At 35.0% G+C, this 17,220-nt stretch overlaps 1 protein-coding gene across 1 annotated transcript; it reads right to left on the bottom strand.

The window, feature by feature from the left end:
* Positions 1-8,463: 8,463 nt before the first annotated feature.
* Positions 8,464-12,119, bottom strand: LOC115441276 (venom carboxylesterase-6). The gene is made up of 3 exons (XM_030166004.2): positions 11,711-12,119; positions 9,871-11,132; positions 8,464-9,370 (listed from the first exon to the last, which is right to left on the bottom strand). The coding sequence occupies exons 1-3, from the start codon at positions 12,089-12,091 to the stop codon at positions 8,950-8,952; spliced, it is 2,064 nt and encodes a 687-aa protein (XP_030021864.2). The 5' UTR covers positions 12,092-12,119; the 3' UTR covers positions 8,464-8,949.
* Positions 12,120-17,220: the final 5,101 nt, after the last annotated feature.

Consider the following 17,220-nt stretch of genomic DNA (forward strand, 5'->3'; position numbering starts at 1 on the left):
TCGAATTGATTTCTATAGTTCCACGTTGTTGTCTTTAGGTGACATGTATATCAGAGTTTGAAACTTTTATATAAAGTTTTAGAGATGTTTTAAATATATATTGATCTAACGATCACCATCCATCATCATAAATACGATGATGCTGTTTTTTCCTAAGCTTTTTGTTTTTTTTTAGTAGTGCTGTATTATATATACAACCCACAGTTTAGCACTGGCCTCCTCTACTACTGAGAGGGATTCGGCACCAGTACACTATGCAGGCTTAGTGCGGATTGGTATAATTTATATAACCTTAAAATTCATATAGAGAACTTCTCAAGTATACAGGTTTCCTCACGATGTTTTCCTTCACCGTTATTTCCTTTTAGTTCTTATTTTTTATTTATTGGAACTTTGAGTGATTGTATTATAATTAAAAACTGTTAAATTCCGATATTAAAATTGTTGAAAGCATTAGGTACGCTTTTGGTCATAGTAATCGATTCAAAAATAAATACCCAATACACTCTTACGTCGACAAAACTTATTAAACAAATCCTAAATTTCGCTTAGTAAGTATAACACAACATTACCATCATGTTACAGAATATAGTCGCTTACTTACTATCAACTACAATAAAACAATAAATTATTAAAATATGAACCTTAAGCAATTTACAAAGTATATAAAATCAATCGTATTCCCATATCCCTTAGGTGCAGCGGTAAGGCAACAGTCGTTCGTCACTGTAACCTGAACAAGGTGGGAGGAGGGGCAGGATGTGGTGCCACATGGCCCGCAAGAGCCGGCTGCGGCACGGGCGCCTTATTACACCGCTTGATAGCATAGTGTGGACCTGCCTTTATTGGGATTAACGGAAGGATGTTTAGGTATTCAGCGGAATTAAATTTATTTTGATTTTGTCTTATTATGATATAACTACTATGTTATTTATTCGGATTTTACTCATCTGTTCTTAAGTAAATATAAAAGATTTTTTATTTAATAAAAATAATTAAAGACCTTTTTCCAAAGGGCAACAGTGATAAGCATATTTTGTTTTTGTAACTTTTTAAAACACCCAAAATGCGTTCCTTATAAAATACTTTCAAAAGTATTTGTATTAAGGTGCGCAGTGAACCGAAATTTTCGTCAAATTCCATCAATGTTTTGTCCTCGCGCCCAACTCTCGCTTTCATTCGTGCGGAAAGATCAGCCTTTCATTTAGGGAGGGTTATTAGATATTAATTATTAAAGCTGTCTGTTAAACTTGTTTGCCTTTTAGATTTTCTGTGCATTCAGAAACTTATTCAGCGCAATCTTGCTCACAATATCACATATAAAATCTCTTTTACACTATAACTACAACATAAAAACCGTGCTAATATTATGTCCAAAAAAATCGAATCCTATAGTAAATAATAAAGGCATATCCACACTATTACATACACAATACAGTGAGTAACATTAAAAATCAACGCGGGCAGCACGTGTGCTCGGCAATTTCAGTCGAATGCACGACCCACCGATAGAGATGTACTCCGGATGTGCTCTTTCTAAAGTTTATATATTTAATTATGTGGATAAGGGAATAGATAAGAATTATAGGAAACTAATGACAGATAAACAGTTTAAGGTTTTGGTAGCTTCATTAAAAGCCCATAATAGTTGGCAATATAAAACGCAAGGTCTATTTCTGCCGCCAAACAGCTGTGTTGTCACTGTTGTGTACCGGTTTGAAGAACATTGTAGCCAGTGTATTAATGGACATAATCAGTCTTAACTAGTCTGCTCTTAAACTTTTAATCACCGGCGATGTTTAAATTTGACAGCTGTTTAAGCAATAACCACCTCTGAACGCTAAAACAAGAAGCAGTGCTAAAACGCCCTAAATAAAATGACAACCAATACTGATTTTCAGTACACTTCAATTAAACACAGTGAGTTCGAAACAACAGATCTAAAGAGAGCACATTATATATCGATAGGTAAAGGCTTTTCACGCGGGTGAAGCCGCGAGCAACACCTAGTTATCTAGTAACATTAAAAAATACAATACTACAATCCCCCAATAAATTCAAATAGAATAGCACTTGCACCTTGACGTCAGATATAGACAAAGCTGATACCCACCTCGACGGCTTATGGAAAAACACTAGGAACCTAATCCTACATAATTTATATAAAGTCGTAAATAAATACGCGCTAAGTTGCAGTTTATAAAACTGGCCAGCATTTCAAGGGTGGTTCCACGTATTGCGATTTCAAAAAGAAAAAGTGTGAAAATGGAGCGGTATTATATAAAAGGAAAAGGAAGCCCACGCAAAACTCCCGTAGGTCGGCACGTGTTGCTGCGTTGATATTAGTTGTTAAGTACTTAAGTTCTGGCGTATACATTTATGTTATATCCAGACCGCCGAGGTTAGGTCAGCGTACATTAATTTCAAAGGCTTTTATAATCTAAATTCTGAATAAATGAGAATATAGCTCGTTTTAGTTCTTTCTTGTTTGTCTTCCTCGGACTTAATTAAAGCCTGTAATAATGTAAATTATGTCATGAAAGTAATACGTTTCAATAATCTTGATTGATACAGACATGGGAATCGCTAAGATTATTTTTAGGGAGGTGCATTTGCATCTACACACTATACTAGGTACTATATAACATGATAAATATTTTATTTTTTTGCAAATTAAAACCGCGCGATTATTTGTATATGCTAAACCATAATAAAACCTCTGAGGTCGATGGTGCGATTGTCATTTAGTATTTTTTCTTATGATTTGTTCAGGATAGGGGGGTGTACGTGCACCCCCTTGCACTCCTCTCCCGGCGCCCATGGATATAGATGTATAATCAGAATATTTATAGAGATGTCTGGAACTATTGATTCGATTTTAAAAAAAATATATTATAAATCGCGCACATATGTATCAAGTAAACAGTGAATTTGCATTATTATTTACAGTCATTTGCATTAAATTAATAGACATACAGTCTGTAAGTTTATTTGTCGATATTCCTCTGTAGATTTTAAAAAAATATTCGCTTAGAGCACGCTTCATATTTAATTAGAATATTTTTCTTCGATAACTAATTACTACTCCAGTAAAACGAAGCCGAGGGTAACGCTATTCATTCAATAACTTTAGTAAAACGAAGCCACGAGTAACGCTAAGATATCCGCACCCTTTGCTTTTTTCGAGTTTACGATTGCCCACAGCTGTAGAGTTCCGGTACGTAACGTTAAACCGTGCAAATCTGCACTCTTGCACTCTTTATGGCCATCAGTATTACTGTTTTAGGGTCACCATCGCGTTTCGTGTAAACAATCTCTTGGATTTCGTCTTAAAATTCGCTTTTGTTTATTGTAACTTGCTTAGTGTTAACAATATTCATGTCTGAAGAGGTAGGCAGAGACTATTGTATTTATAGTTATTATAGGTATTTTATACATTTCTTCTATCTTCTTTCTCAGTGTCATATTACCGTGATGCACCTACCATGATTATTTCTGCACCACCCTAAGGTTGACTGGTAGAGAATGTCTATGGCATTAAGTCCGCCTGTATACATTTATATATTAAGTGCAATAAATCATGATTTTTCGAGTCTGTGATGTGGTTTTATGCAGGACAGATCAAATACTTATTGTTATTTAACTGCTGTTTTCAATAAATGATTCCGAGCCCATTTTTCAATCTATCTCTGAAATGGACTAATCTGAACAAAGTTTTTTACAAATGAATTATTTTAATTGGTTTATTCTCGGAATTCGATTGATCGATGATTCGACTTTGGCTTATTTATTCTATTGTTAGGATAATAATAATTTAGATTAAACAAGCCAGCATGATTGTGTCGACTGACGAAGAGTAATCATCTCGAGTCAGTCGAAACTATCTGAATCCTCTACTTACCATCAGGTGCAGTGGGACCACTTTACTGTGGCTATATAAAAATCTTACATCCTCTAGCTAAAACAAACGTATAAGCATTTAAAACCGAAAGGGAATCCGTCACAATATATTAGTACATACATACATAGTATCACGCCTTCACCCCATAGGCGTAGGCAGCGACTATGGATTGCCACTTTGCACGATTCTGGCATACTTCTCGCCCTTCCTCCACCTTCATTAATCTTTTCATGCATTCCCGGTTCCGGGTACTTTTAGGCCAGGCCAATATAGGTAGGTACTGAATAATATGTATGAATGCAGTCTGCAAATAATTTTAATGATAATAGATTTTATATAAATTATGAAATATAGAAAAAATAGAAAATAAAATATATGAAATGAGTAGTTATTATTTATGGAACTGGCCAGTAATGGCTACACAATAAATTCGCAGTCCGGTCACTGCAATGTAAATGAAATGATTTATTTGAACCCGTAAAGTTATACATTAGGAATGTAGCTGCTCTTAATAGCATTGTTTCCAAAACAGGCCCTGCAACAGCCCCAAGCCCTTACCAGACGAAGCAATACCGTTCGGACTACGTGTACAACAAAAAAACCGATGCATTTTATAAACTGCACATAGAAGGAAAGAGGGGTTGGCAAGTACAAAAGTTATGCGAAGTGGAAGGCGCAAAGCTCATGGTGATTTGAAATATAGAAAATAAAATATAGAAATAATAGATTTTATATAAATTATGAAAGAAAAGCGAGCAATAATGGTTACATGGACCACCACTGTTCTATAGGTATTAGTTAATTCACCGTACAGCAGTATAAAAGTGTCTACGTGACTTTTTATCATCCAACGCCGTTCCATGCATTTGCATAGCAAACTTGTAGGCGGTGCACACAATCGAGGGTGGCTAGGGAAGAAATCGTAATTTCCAGCAATGTTTTCAATTTAGGGCTAGTTTTTTAATCGTCAGATAAAGTTAACCAATAATATAAAACTATGGGACTCCACGGTACGGGCTTGTGTGTAGGGACCACTGTCAATACATTTGTTAATTTTCTTACATTACTGTATTCATACTTTGTATTTTCGTTATATATTGCAAAATCTTTTGGGTTCAATGTTTTTTTTAATAAATAAAATTATAACCTGAGGGAAATAATGGAAAAAATTGACAATTTTATACATACAACTGCAATTTTTTATTTTACTTTTACGTGATTTGTTATACTTGAATTTTTGATCTTCTAGTCACAGGTCGAACTAATCATGATTTATGTGGTAATTGAAAAACCAGGTCTTCGAATATTCTTCCTTCTCGTATTTTCCTCATTTCAATCCGCTTTCTAGGAAATATATTTTTTATGTATTGTATTTATTCCTACGGTATACTTGTTTTTAATGAAGTAACAAAAATTAAGAAAAAGTTATTGACATTGATTACGTTGTTCCTTTCTTGAAGATGGAACTGTAACTTAAAAATCACAATATTTTTATATGTCTGGTTATATTTTCGCTTGGTAAAATGAGATAAAAACTATTCTAGAAACTTTACACTGCTTTTAAACTCAGCTTAAGAGTGACAAAAATAAGATTGTTGTAAAAACAGTAAAAAATCTTTACTACTTGCGTTTTGATTCTCGTCGAAATTAAACTGCGGTATTGTACTTTTAAACCGACTCCCAAAAGAAGCTTTTCAATTAGAATGATTGTATATACACAAACACTCTCACGCCTTTAATTACCAAAAAGGTAGGCAGGGTTGCAAATGATGCACCCACTCCCTGCTGTCATTATTCCGTCCCGTGATTTGATAGAGAGCTTATCGCCATATCGGAAACAATCTCTAGTTTACAGGCTGATGCCGAGTAGAAATGCCCAATATTAGTGGATACGGATATCGAACCCTTTTCCTTTTGCTGGTGGTGGGATATATTTTATACCCGCCTGGTTATCGACCACGATACACGAGGTGTTAAAACCCGCCATAGTGGCCCACGTACTCGTGTCGCGTTCCGGAATCAGTCTATGTATATCCAGTTCTACAGGCCGGCATAATTGTGTCGACTTTTGAGGGGTAATCATCTCTCGTCAGTTGACATTCTTCTGGACCCCACTCCACTTACTATCAGGTGCAGTGGGGTCTTTGTCGTGCTGAAATAAAAGAAAACCTAGACCTCAACACTGCAGTCAAACTGTAATACAAATAGGAGTATGAGTAATTTCTTTGCTATAAGGGGCTGCGTAATTTTTGCAGTAGCAATACTCTAGCCGACCTTCTGACCTTGGTGAACTGACACGGTTATCGCGACCCAAGCGAACTTTCATGCATCATCACTCAACACGCAACTCTACGCTGCAGCCTTCTTGATCAAGATAATTACTGCGTAGTGGTGACAATGAATAGCTATATATCTTTTACTTTCGATAGGGTGAATATTAATGTATTATATAATGTAGCTGTAATGCTGAAATCCTGGTTGTGTAGTTTGAATTCCTTCAAGCCGTATTTCGGCCAATGCGGCTAAGCTCAACGGAGATTAACCAGGTACTCGTGATATATTATAATATACAAGTGTGTGCGCAATGCACATGTGCATTCTCTGTTCATTAACTCTCATAGTTTGGTGAGACGGCAATCCGACAAGAACGAGAAATCAGGCGCAGAACCAATGGCTTTACGTGCTTTCCGATAGACAGGGGTATCACACGGCCAAATTCCTGCCTCCAAACTGCGACTGAGTAATTTTTAAGGTGAAAAAACTCAGTCACAATTATTTGTGGCCTTACCCGGGTTTCGAACTTAGGACCTTAGCACAGTAGTCGTACTCGTACCGCGTACGTATTAAAACTACGCACTTCGGTGGCGTCAAGCAAATGAATATTATTTATTACAATTTAGAGCATTTTTTTGGTATATGAGATAGCTTTATCCATTTCTTCGCTGAGGTTGGTACCTACCAAGCACTACGTCGAATAAAAGGATATTGCAGCGCGTGTTAATATTAGGCATTCCAATATATTAAATCTCATCGCTGAGTATAATAGAGGATAAAAAATTAGTCACGGCGCCCAGCACAATCTAATATAGAATACTTTTATATTTTTTTTTTGTTAGCATTGCCATTGTTTGCGTAACATCTACCATCAGGCGAGCGAATTGCTCGTATGGTTATTCAGTCGCAAAACAATTTATCCAGATCGTTGTTTGATATACGTTATAGACTTCCTTTTTCAAGATTTTACTTTTACAATGGCTTTACTTTTACTGATGGTAGTTCTCTTGTATGTGTGAGTCCGCCTAGGTAGGTACCACCGCAATGTCCATTTCTGTCGTTAAGCAGCAGTTTGTAGTCACTGTTATGTTCCGGTTTGAAGAACATTGTACTAGTATAAATACTGGAGGCATTATAACTTAACATCTCATGTCTCAGGATGGCGAGCGCAGTGGAATACCAAACAATACTTTGTAATTCAAGGCGTTGGATGGTGTTTCTACTGTTTATGGGCGGTCGTCTCACTTAACATCAAGCGAACGGCAAACATCTAGTCATTCAAAGCAAAAAAAAAAAGCGCAAGAGAGTTAATGAATGCATTTTCAGTTTTGTCCCATTAATATGGGACGCTGACTTTTTGACCATACTATATTGGTCTGAAGTCGAAAAGAAATAATAGGAACAGTTAAATCTGTATACAGCAATAATGGCTCATATGTTTTGGTTAATATTATACTATCAGATGATGCATAGTTAAAGCGGCCTTTACTGACTTGAAAACAAAGATAACGTCCATGTTCAAATTGATAGATCAGTTCAAAGCAATCGAATATGACAGTTTTATCTCAACTAAGAAAATATTCGAGGCGATGAAAGATAAGGGTACAGAGGCCGCCATTTAGAACAATAGTGCAGACGAATAAAACAACTTTGTAGGTTTTATATATTCACTACGGAATGTAACGAGTATTATAATCAAATTGGGAAGTCGAACGAAACAAATTTGTTATCTGGTATCTTACTAAAATAAATTTACATAACATACATAACATCACGCATTTTATCCCCGAAGGGGTATGCAGAGGCGCAACTAGAGCACCCACTTTTCGCCAAGTATGTTCCGTCCCATGATGTGATAGGGGGCGAGCCTATCGCCATATCGGGCACAAATTCCAGACTCCGGGCTGATACTGAGCAGAAAAACCCAAATATCACTTTGCCCGACCCGGGATTCGAACCCAGGACCTCAGAGCGCTATTGTACCGGACGTGCAATACAACTACGCCACCGAGGCAGTCCTAAAATAAATTTGTATTATATAATTATAATATTATGCTGTAATTAATAGTAAATTAATATAGTTGTATTTCAAAATATTTGTCATAGCAATAACAAAGAGCCATTATAAGTTGGTTTTGATCTACTGAAATACGATAAATTCCAAATCCCAAATGAGTTGCGTTCGACTATACTTACTTCTATTTCTATACTTAACTTAAGTTTTTTTTATTTAAAAAATTCTCACACAGTTTTATTTATTTTTTTATGTAAAAGATTGTAACATTATCACATAGTTTTGATTACGCTAAGTATTTTATCCATATTTATAAGCAATTTTAATATCCAAACCTTGCAATGCCTATGAGAATTGCAAACAGATTTATCAAATATTTTGTTTTTAAGTTGACAATCTATCTATCTTATTGTTAAAATCTTACTACTTGATAAGTAAAAAATATTGTTGCGCAATCCTTTATTTTATATTGTCCTAAGCCTTATAAGGTCAATAAACAAGTATATTAGTCACTCAAAATTCAAAACACTAAATTCAAATATTAATTTTGCAAAATACTGAAAGATGTTATTAATAATTATCAAGAAACTTTACTGTTTCTATCGAGAATAAAAGATATGTTAGAGTAACAGTTAATAAATAATAACTTATTTGAGATATTTGCAGACCTATACAATGGATTTCAACATGAAACCCAAATAAGGTCCGAAATGACTTAGCGAAACTAAAACAGTAGCTTTGCTATCTACTGAACAGTTTGTTAACATAACATTGTGTTAGAATGGAAATTGTTTAGGATCGCAAATAGTACTAATGTTGTAAATGTGTACGCTATAGCTATGGAAGCAGAGTTAGGTGAGTCTTCAGGTTCGAAGTCCGTTTCGTCTACCACATCGCTGTCTTCTCCTTCTGCGTCCCCACTACCATTTTCTTCAGCTACATCATCTTCGTCCTCCTCATTTCTATCCGATATCGTCCAAGTAGATTCTGCATCTAAGAAATGCTCCTCATAAATGTCGTTCCAAAACATTATAGTTTCAGGATGAGGATTTTCAAGTTCAATCTCCAAAGTCGCTACTGGTCCTTCGTTTAATTCCTCATCATCCAGGAACCGCAAGTAGGAATATGTTTCAATCGTGAACGGTGCCCACGGAACTTGAGAAATTTCACTTTCAGGAACACTGAAAGTTGAAAAATGGTTTCATTAAAACTATTTCTAATAAGGTATGTTGTGGAATATGAAGGTTTTTCAAACCTTCGAAATCTTGTGCCAACCAAGACAAACAAGATAGTTCTTATTATATGCATGCTATAAAATAAAAACTTTTTTAAGACGTATTATTTATTTACAAATATTATGTTACTTCTTATCTTATCTTATTTAAATAATATTATAAATGCGAAACTTCCAGAAATTGTTTAGATGTTTGTATGTTAGTTAGAAGTAAAGTCAGTAATAAGAGTAGACCATATTCTGGAATAACACATGTAGTCTATGTGTTACTTTTTATCTCGGTAATTACTTCCTATGGGAAATAATAGATTTTTTAAATATTTATTTTTTTAATTGAAAGCTCTAGCATAGTATATTGTTTTAAAAACTATTGTAGCGAGAAAGACTTTTCATGCGGCCAAGTCGTGAGCAATACCTAGTAACTAAAATACATATGAAAATGCTTACCCATTTGCTGCAAAGCTGGTCCATCTGTCTACTAAAATATCACCAACGGTTAGATCTATTAGAGGTATTTCCTGAGAAGGTGTGTCATAAAACAGGTACGCTAATTCTTCACTATGTGCTGCTGTATTTACAACAATAGGCCCTTGGAAAGGTGCTCCTAAGACACCTTTATAAGAAAATTGGTATAAATATAAAGGAGCTGTAGAAATTTCTGCACGCAGACGCACTTCTCTGATAGTAGAGACTAACATTATAGTATCACCTTGATACGTGATGTAGTCTTTAACGTTTTGCATGCTTATAGTTTCTCCTCGAAAATAAAATGCTTTAATCTCTTCCGCGACCTCAGCCCTTTCGGAATCACTTTCAAACTCCAAATCTGGTTGAAGAAAATCAGAGAAGGAATTTTCCATTCGTTCCAACCAATCATCCTCGACTGCTTCTCGTGCTCTTATTGTTCCTTCATTATCAACAAATCCCATAATAAATGGAATTTGAACGAAGTCTCCTTCCGATATTATTTGGTACGGTGTTTTTGTTAGAAACGGTTCGACACCCTCCAAATTTCTTTCGATACAAGGAGAAAATGCCAAAGAATTATCAGTTAAATCGAGTTCGTTTATAGTGGCCATTAAAGCAGTTACACTTGTTCTAGTAAAAACCTCTGAAAGCTGTTGTGTACTGGTAACGACATGCCCTAAAGCTTCAGCAACCTGTACAGCGTAAGCTAAATTATCGCGCGTAACTGCCCAAGGTGCCAAGGCACTTCCACTTTGGGCTATAGCTTTATGTACCAAGCCTTCGGATGTAGGAGACAGGGTCACCAAGTCTACAGCAGCGGCTCCACTTCCATGTCCAAAAAGCGTGACGTCTTCAGGGTTTCCTCCAAATTGTAAGATATTTTGCCGCACCCATTGCAGCCCGGCCACGATATCCTTTAATCCAGCATTACCCGGTGCTGTTGCAGTACCAAGGCAAAGGAAGCCTAAAATAGACTCCCGGTAATTAAGGTCAACAATAACTACATCCTTTTCCATAAAATTTCTGAAAGATAGTTCATGTTCATATATTTTATCAAACTCTGTTCCTTTTATCCAAACCATGACAGGTAAATATCTAGTGGCGTTTACCGTTGGTGTGTAGATATTGGCAACTAGACAGTCTTCAGTCCCCTCGAATCCATTTGCTGTTGCGCGTACGCATTTTATGCCCTTTCGGTTTGCTACGAACGTGTCTCGGAATGATGGGGGTGGCGATGGTGCCTAAAATTATACGTTAGATATGTTAATCTGAGGAATTTGATGCCTTCACCAGATAATGATTGATTATGAAATTAAATTCAAAATTTTATAAAATAGATATCATTTTATGATTAACTTTAATCGCTTGGACATTCTACGTATAGCAAATTGTGTATGAGACAGTACTAGTTCATAGCTTTTGAATTAAAATTTGGATTGCATTTTTTTTTCAAAACGACTGTAGTAATGCTTAAGTATATGACCAAGGTTGAGAGAAATCAAACTATTGGACGTTTTATATTTTTTACGGAAGTTAATAATAAAAGTTGCAGTTTAGCAATCTAATCTATGTCTTTTCAATCTAATTTATCTTTTAATATGCTTTCTGCATTACAAGATATCCTAATCATTCCATAAGGGTGCCTAAATGTTTTCGACAGTGGATTACTATATTTTATTTTTATGTACATAACAAAGTAATTAAACCTGATTTTGCAATTCAATAAACAACAAACACCTAACTAAAGAACAAATTTATTCATAAAAAAAACCACTTGTGACAAACTAACAAGATAAATGCTTCAAAAAATTAATTATACCTGAAAGCGATGAGTCCCTGACGTCGAATCGGCGTACGGTATCCCGTGGAATTCAAAGTAATTGCCATCATCCGAAACTGTACCCTGTACTGTTCCTTGTTCTATGGTCACAGTCGGTGCTTCTAACGCAATCTCTTCCGTAGGATCCTCTGTCGTCTCTTCTGTAGGCTCTGTTGTAGTCTCTTCTGTAGGCTCTATTGTAGTCTCTTCCGGAAGCACTGGTGTTATCTCTTCTATAGGTTCTGTAGTAGTCCCTTCAGTAGGCTCGTCTGTCGTTTCTTCCATGGGGTATTCTGTAGTCTCAATAGAATCTGGCGGCGGAATAATTTGGCCTAAAACACCAACCAACACTAAAGAAACAATAACGTACTTGAACCACATGATTTCGCTTCACACGCAAAACCGATACTAATTTGAAAAAACACTCCACTTAGATCGAGATTTGGATAAGATAAATATGATGAACATATATTGTATATCGATAGTGTCAATGATAATGGAGTATTGATATTTATAAAGGAAATAGAGAAGATAGGTTAAGACTCCTCACAATCATTCGCTTAAAGTGCATTACGCAATTACCGGAAATGTCAATTACTGTATAATCAAATTGATTATTAATTACTACGCAGTAAAGTTGGTTTTTGTAAATCATAATGACAAATTGTTTTAACGAGAATACGATGTTAGGGGCTAAGTACCTGTTGAGACGAATAATTTGGAATGTTTGTCAAATACGAAGCGTTTTGTTATAAGTATTACAGTTTTTAAAATCTAAAAGATAATTGAAATAGAACAGTTTTATAATTTTTAGAAGAGCTCATCAGTGAGGTAGTATATAAAACAGGTCTCATATTATAAACAGATTTTAAATACTTACTACAAAAATAGGAGGGCTTTAACGTAGTGTAATATATGTAAGACTGCAGTACCTAAGTAAGTGTTTCTCATTAATATGTTTTGAATTTTCTAGTCTAGATTATTGTAGCGAATACTGCAATTTTAATAATAGGTAATAGTGATTTTAATATTAAAGTTAGGTATTAAAAATACAGTAATTAATAACACAGAATTGAGCAATGGAAGAGGAATAAGTCCACATTATAATTACTACTAATAAAGAACTATAAGTAAACTAAAAATTATTATTCATTAAGAGAAAATTAAAGTGACGATAGCCTAGTTGGGTGAGGAATGGACTGCCAAGAGGAATGTCCGCAGGTTCAAATCCCAAGGGCACACACCTCTGACTTTTCTAAAATCATGTGTGTATTCTTTGTGAATTTATCGTTCGCTTTAACGGTGAAGGAAAACATCGTGAGGAAACCTGCGCATCTGAGAAGTTCTCTATAGGAATTTCGAAGGTGTGTGAAGTCTACCAATCCGCACTAGGCCAGCGTGGTGGACTAAGGCCTAATCCCTCTCAGTAGCAGAGAAGGCCCGTGCTCAGCAGTGGCCAAGTATATAATACAGGGCTGATATTATTAAGAGGAAATTACATCTATACCTAAACCCAAATTGATGAAGACACGCAAAATATGTGTCAACAGAGGTCACTGACCTCAAACATTACAAAAAGCATGTCCCTTCGAAGTTCGTACGATTTCTTGAGAATACCGCACTTTAAAATTGAAAAAATTTCAATTTATTCAACTCTATTGCATTGGGAATAAAGGTCACATTTTTTATTGGCTGGTCGGTTTTTTTCAGCGGTTCCCTTAGCGGGGTGCGTTACGTGCGGGGTGCGGGCGGGGGGTTTTACAAAATGTGCGCAACATGTGCCGTCGTCCGCGTCTCTTTAACTTCATGAGAATTTCTGATTCATTGACTCTGTCGCGGGTGTTAAATGCAAAAACATGTTTGTGTGTCTTTGTGTATGTTTTAATATTAATCTTCATACCTGTATATTTAAAATAGTGGCGGGAGATACCAAATAATTCCTAGAAATAATAATTTAGACTATGAAATTATATTTTTTTTCGAGCTTATTTATTTTAGAATAAGTAGAATTTGTTAATCTGGATAAGCTCAAAAATTTTGTGCATAGAGATTTTTATCTAAAACATAAATACGAATAAATGCTCAAAAATTCGAATTAATGCATAACATAATTGAAGTAAAAAGTACATTATGGGATCCCAAAAAACTTGGAGCTCAAGCTAATTTCAAACGTACTACATCCAACTCACATAAGGTGGCAGTAATTTGTGATGATTTACTCTCGAGTGACCTTCTTGCTTTTTATTCCATCTTACTACATACTATTGTTACTCCTGTAAACTAATATCAATAGTATTTTATGATGGCGAGCGGTGAAGCTCACCAATCTGTAGAAGCACCTCTTTTCTTATTATTTAGTATATTATAAGTAATATACACAGTTATACAGTCTATTGAAATATACTTGAACAAACCCACGAACAAAGACATGTATAAGATTGTTTTTTGTTTTTTGTTATTCGCAATCTTGATGAATCATTATTTTTATGATCAAAACATAAATGAGTACGTGTACAATGTGCCGTTTGGTTTAATAATAACCGCCTTTTTGGAACGCGAAGCATTAAGAAACAATTATTTTGGGATTAAAAATTGCATCAAGATGCATCACTTTCGAAAGAAAATCAAATATATAAATAAAAAAACATAAAAGTAATATTGGATGAAATTATTTATATAATAAATTGAAAAAAGTTATATCAAGTTATGTTATACCATAATTCATTATTATATCTATTGATAAACGGTTTTGAGGCATGTATTTTTATATTGCAAATCGTAAAATTATTTCACTAAATCATACATTAAAACTGTAACGACTTTCTTAATTTTTTTCCAATTTCTAACACAGTCTATTCATTTCTATTATGTCTTTCAGAATTTTAACTTCATAAAGTATCTTCATTAACGAAATCAAAAATCCATTACGTGCCGTACATATGGACGCCCTTTGATATCTCCCCTGGCACTGAAATTAAGGTAAAACGTTGGGGAAGGACAAATTGCTTTCAAAACCGTGCTATCTTGCATCTCCCGGGTTGACGCGGGGCGATAGTTCCAACCATATGTGACACCACGTGGGTCCTGAACAATAACACACAATAGCAAAAGATTGTAAATCCCTCACCGTAACTTCCAATTATAAACTTAATTTCAATAGTGATAGAGATGATTTTGTGATGAATTTTGAAATGGGTTATGGTGGAGCAGTTAGTCAATGTTACCTTGTGGGAGACTACTGGGACAGGCTAAAGGTTAGACATTATGCGTACCAGATTGTACGACTTGCATCGGGAGACGAAATTAAATGAAGACGGATTTATAAGAAGGCAATTACCTGTGCCACGCGACAGACACGATTAATAGCATTTAAAAAGTGTGATTCAGATGTTTCTAACTGAAAAAATATCGCAACAATGCGTATGAGGATAAACACAGCGTTTCCTAGCAAAGTATTTTCAATACCTGTTGTGCCTCTCTACTGATGCCAAAACTATACCTACTCTACATATAATTAAATACTAATGCTTATGTATTACTATAATATGCATCAAATGTTTTTAAAATGAAAGGACAGTAAATGCAGTATCTGCATGTTGTCCGTTAGAGTCAGAAAGACAAAACTAACTTACACATATCACATACAGTCTTAGGAAATGCTGACTCTATTAATCTTTGACACATGTACTGCCATACAAGAGATACTTAGTAAGTTTATAACAATTTACACTTATCAACAACTATGTGTATAAACATACATAAATAAACTATACCTTTTCGATTCCAGATACACGCATGTTTAATTTTTGAGCACTAAGTAACGTAACTCCTACCAATACATACATTGTCATAGAATGGTGAGAATAGCTATAAAATTATCATTTGTTTTACTTAGGCGCCGCCCAAATAATGGCAACTAAGAGCCGTTTTCAATAAACGATCTTAATCGCTTTTTTTGACAGATCGCGAATGGATCAATCAGATCAAGGAGTTTTTCGACATAAATGAATTATTTTATTTGTTTTGTTTTCGGGATCGGATTGAAGATTAAAGTTGGGATCGATTATTGAAAACAGCCGTTAGAGAAAAATACTATAGAAGTGTGAAATTGACGTTTAGTAGATCAACTTGTTGTTGAGAAACACTCCATTACTCTCAAACTGTATCTGAAGTTTCTGAAGCAGGTCAGTCATAATAGTGTAGTGTTATTGGCGAAAAATTGTCAACTTCTCACGACGCCCAAGATAGTGGAGGAGAAAATATATTCCCTAGCCCGATAGCGAAAATTTAATATCAACAACTATGTGCCAACGTTTTATTAGCATTTTATTACTTGTGTTTTGTACTATAGTAAATTTTCTTAAGGACGTTTACTAGTTTGTTTAGCGGTTCGAACTAAGCACCGAGTGCTACAAAATAAGTTTTATTGGAAAACCAAACTTTATAACTCGAGGATTCAACGCATCAGTAGTATGTCATAATCTTTGATATCTAATGTTCTTTTAATTAAATGGGAGGACATCTAATCTATTGTGTATTAAATTTTTATATTTTCTTTGCCGCCTGCAGATAAGAAATAAACGGAGGAACTTTTTCTCTTTTTATTGACATGTTTAATTCGTTTAATATTAAGATAAGTGCTTTTTTTATTAATTAAGTAAGATCCTATTAAAAATCCGTCTTTCAAGACGTTTCTCTTATGTCACTTCCAGCATAATCAGCTAAGTACATTAAACTCGGCCGTGTAAATCTGGCGGCGGTGCGCGTGCGCAGCCGTCGAGGGGAACAGAACGAAAATAGACTCACGGATTCCTGTGCTTGGTCATATTACTATGAAGCCGGATTGTTGGCCGCACGCGCCTTTTAAATCTTGTTTATGCCCCGCCAACATAATCTTGCGCAAGATTTTCTAAGGAATTTTCCCCCATTTATGTTCTGATGTTTGTGTTTTTTGTGTCGTGGAAGGAGGGCAATAAAAATTATTATACTCTTGGAAGGTTGTGAGTTTTGGCTGAGTGTTTCTTAGTCTTTTATCCAGTTAAATATTAATGTTTGAATATCGGATATGGCAAGCAAAACCCACTTTGCTAGTTTAAACGCCTTTAAATGTAATGAAAAACCAACGTTACCGTCAAATTTCAACTGAATGCGTGCTTGTCTGATTTGAACAATAGTTGATATTCAGAATTATTTAATTATTTATAGCTATATTGTAAAAAAAACACAAGATTAAAAATAATAAAGGCGGGGAGATATTTAAAATTATTTATTTCTTTATAGCTTAATTATAAAAAAACACTGTACTTAAGATTAAAAATAAAGGTAGAGAGGAGGTACAATTGGCGGTCTCATCGCTCGAGCCCAATATCTTATAGACAATCAATGGATGGGATAAGTGAAAAAAACAAAAAGGCCAGACTAGAGCGTACATATTATCTACTATAATGTATTTTTTTTTATTGCACGGCTAATTGATCGCACTGTACCTAAAGTAAGTGGAGTGGTACTAA

This window comes from Manduca sexta, chromosome 25, assembly GCF_014839805.1.
Source record: "Manduca sexta isolate Smith_Timp_Sample1 chromosome 25, JHU_Msex_v1.0, whole genome shotgun sequence".
NCBI lineage: Eukaryota > Metazoa > Arthropoda > Insecta > Lepidoptera > Sphingidae > Manduca > Manduca sexta.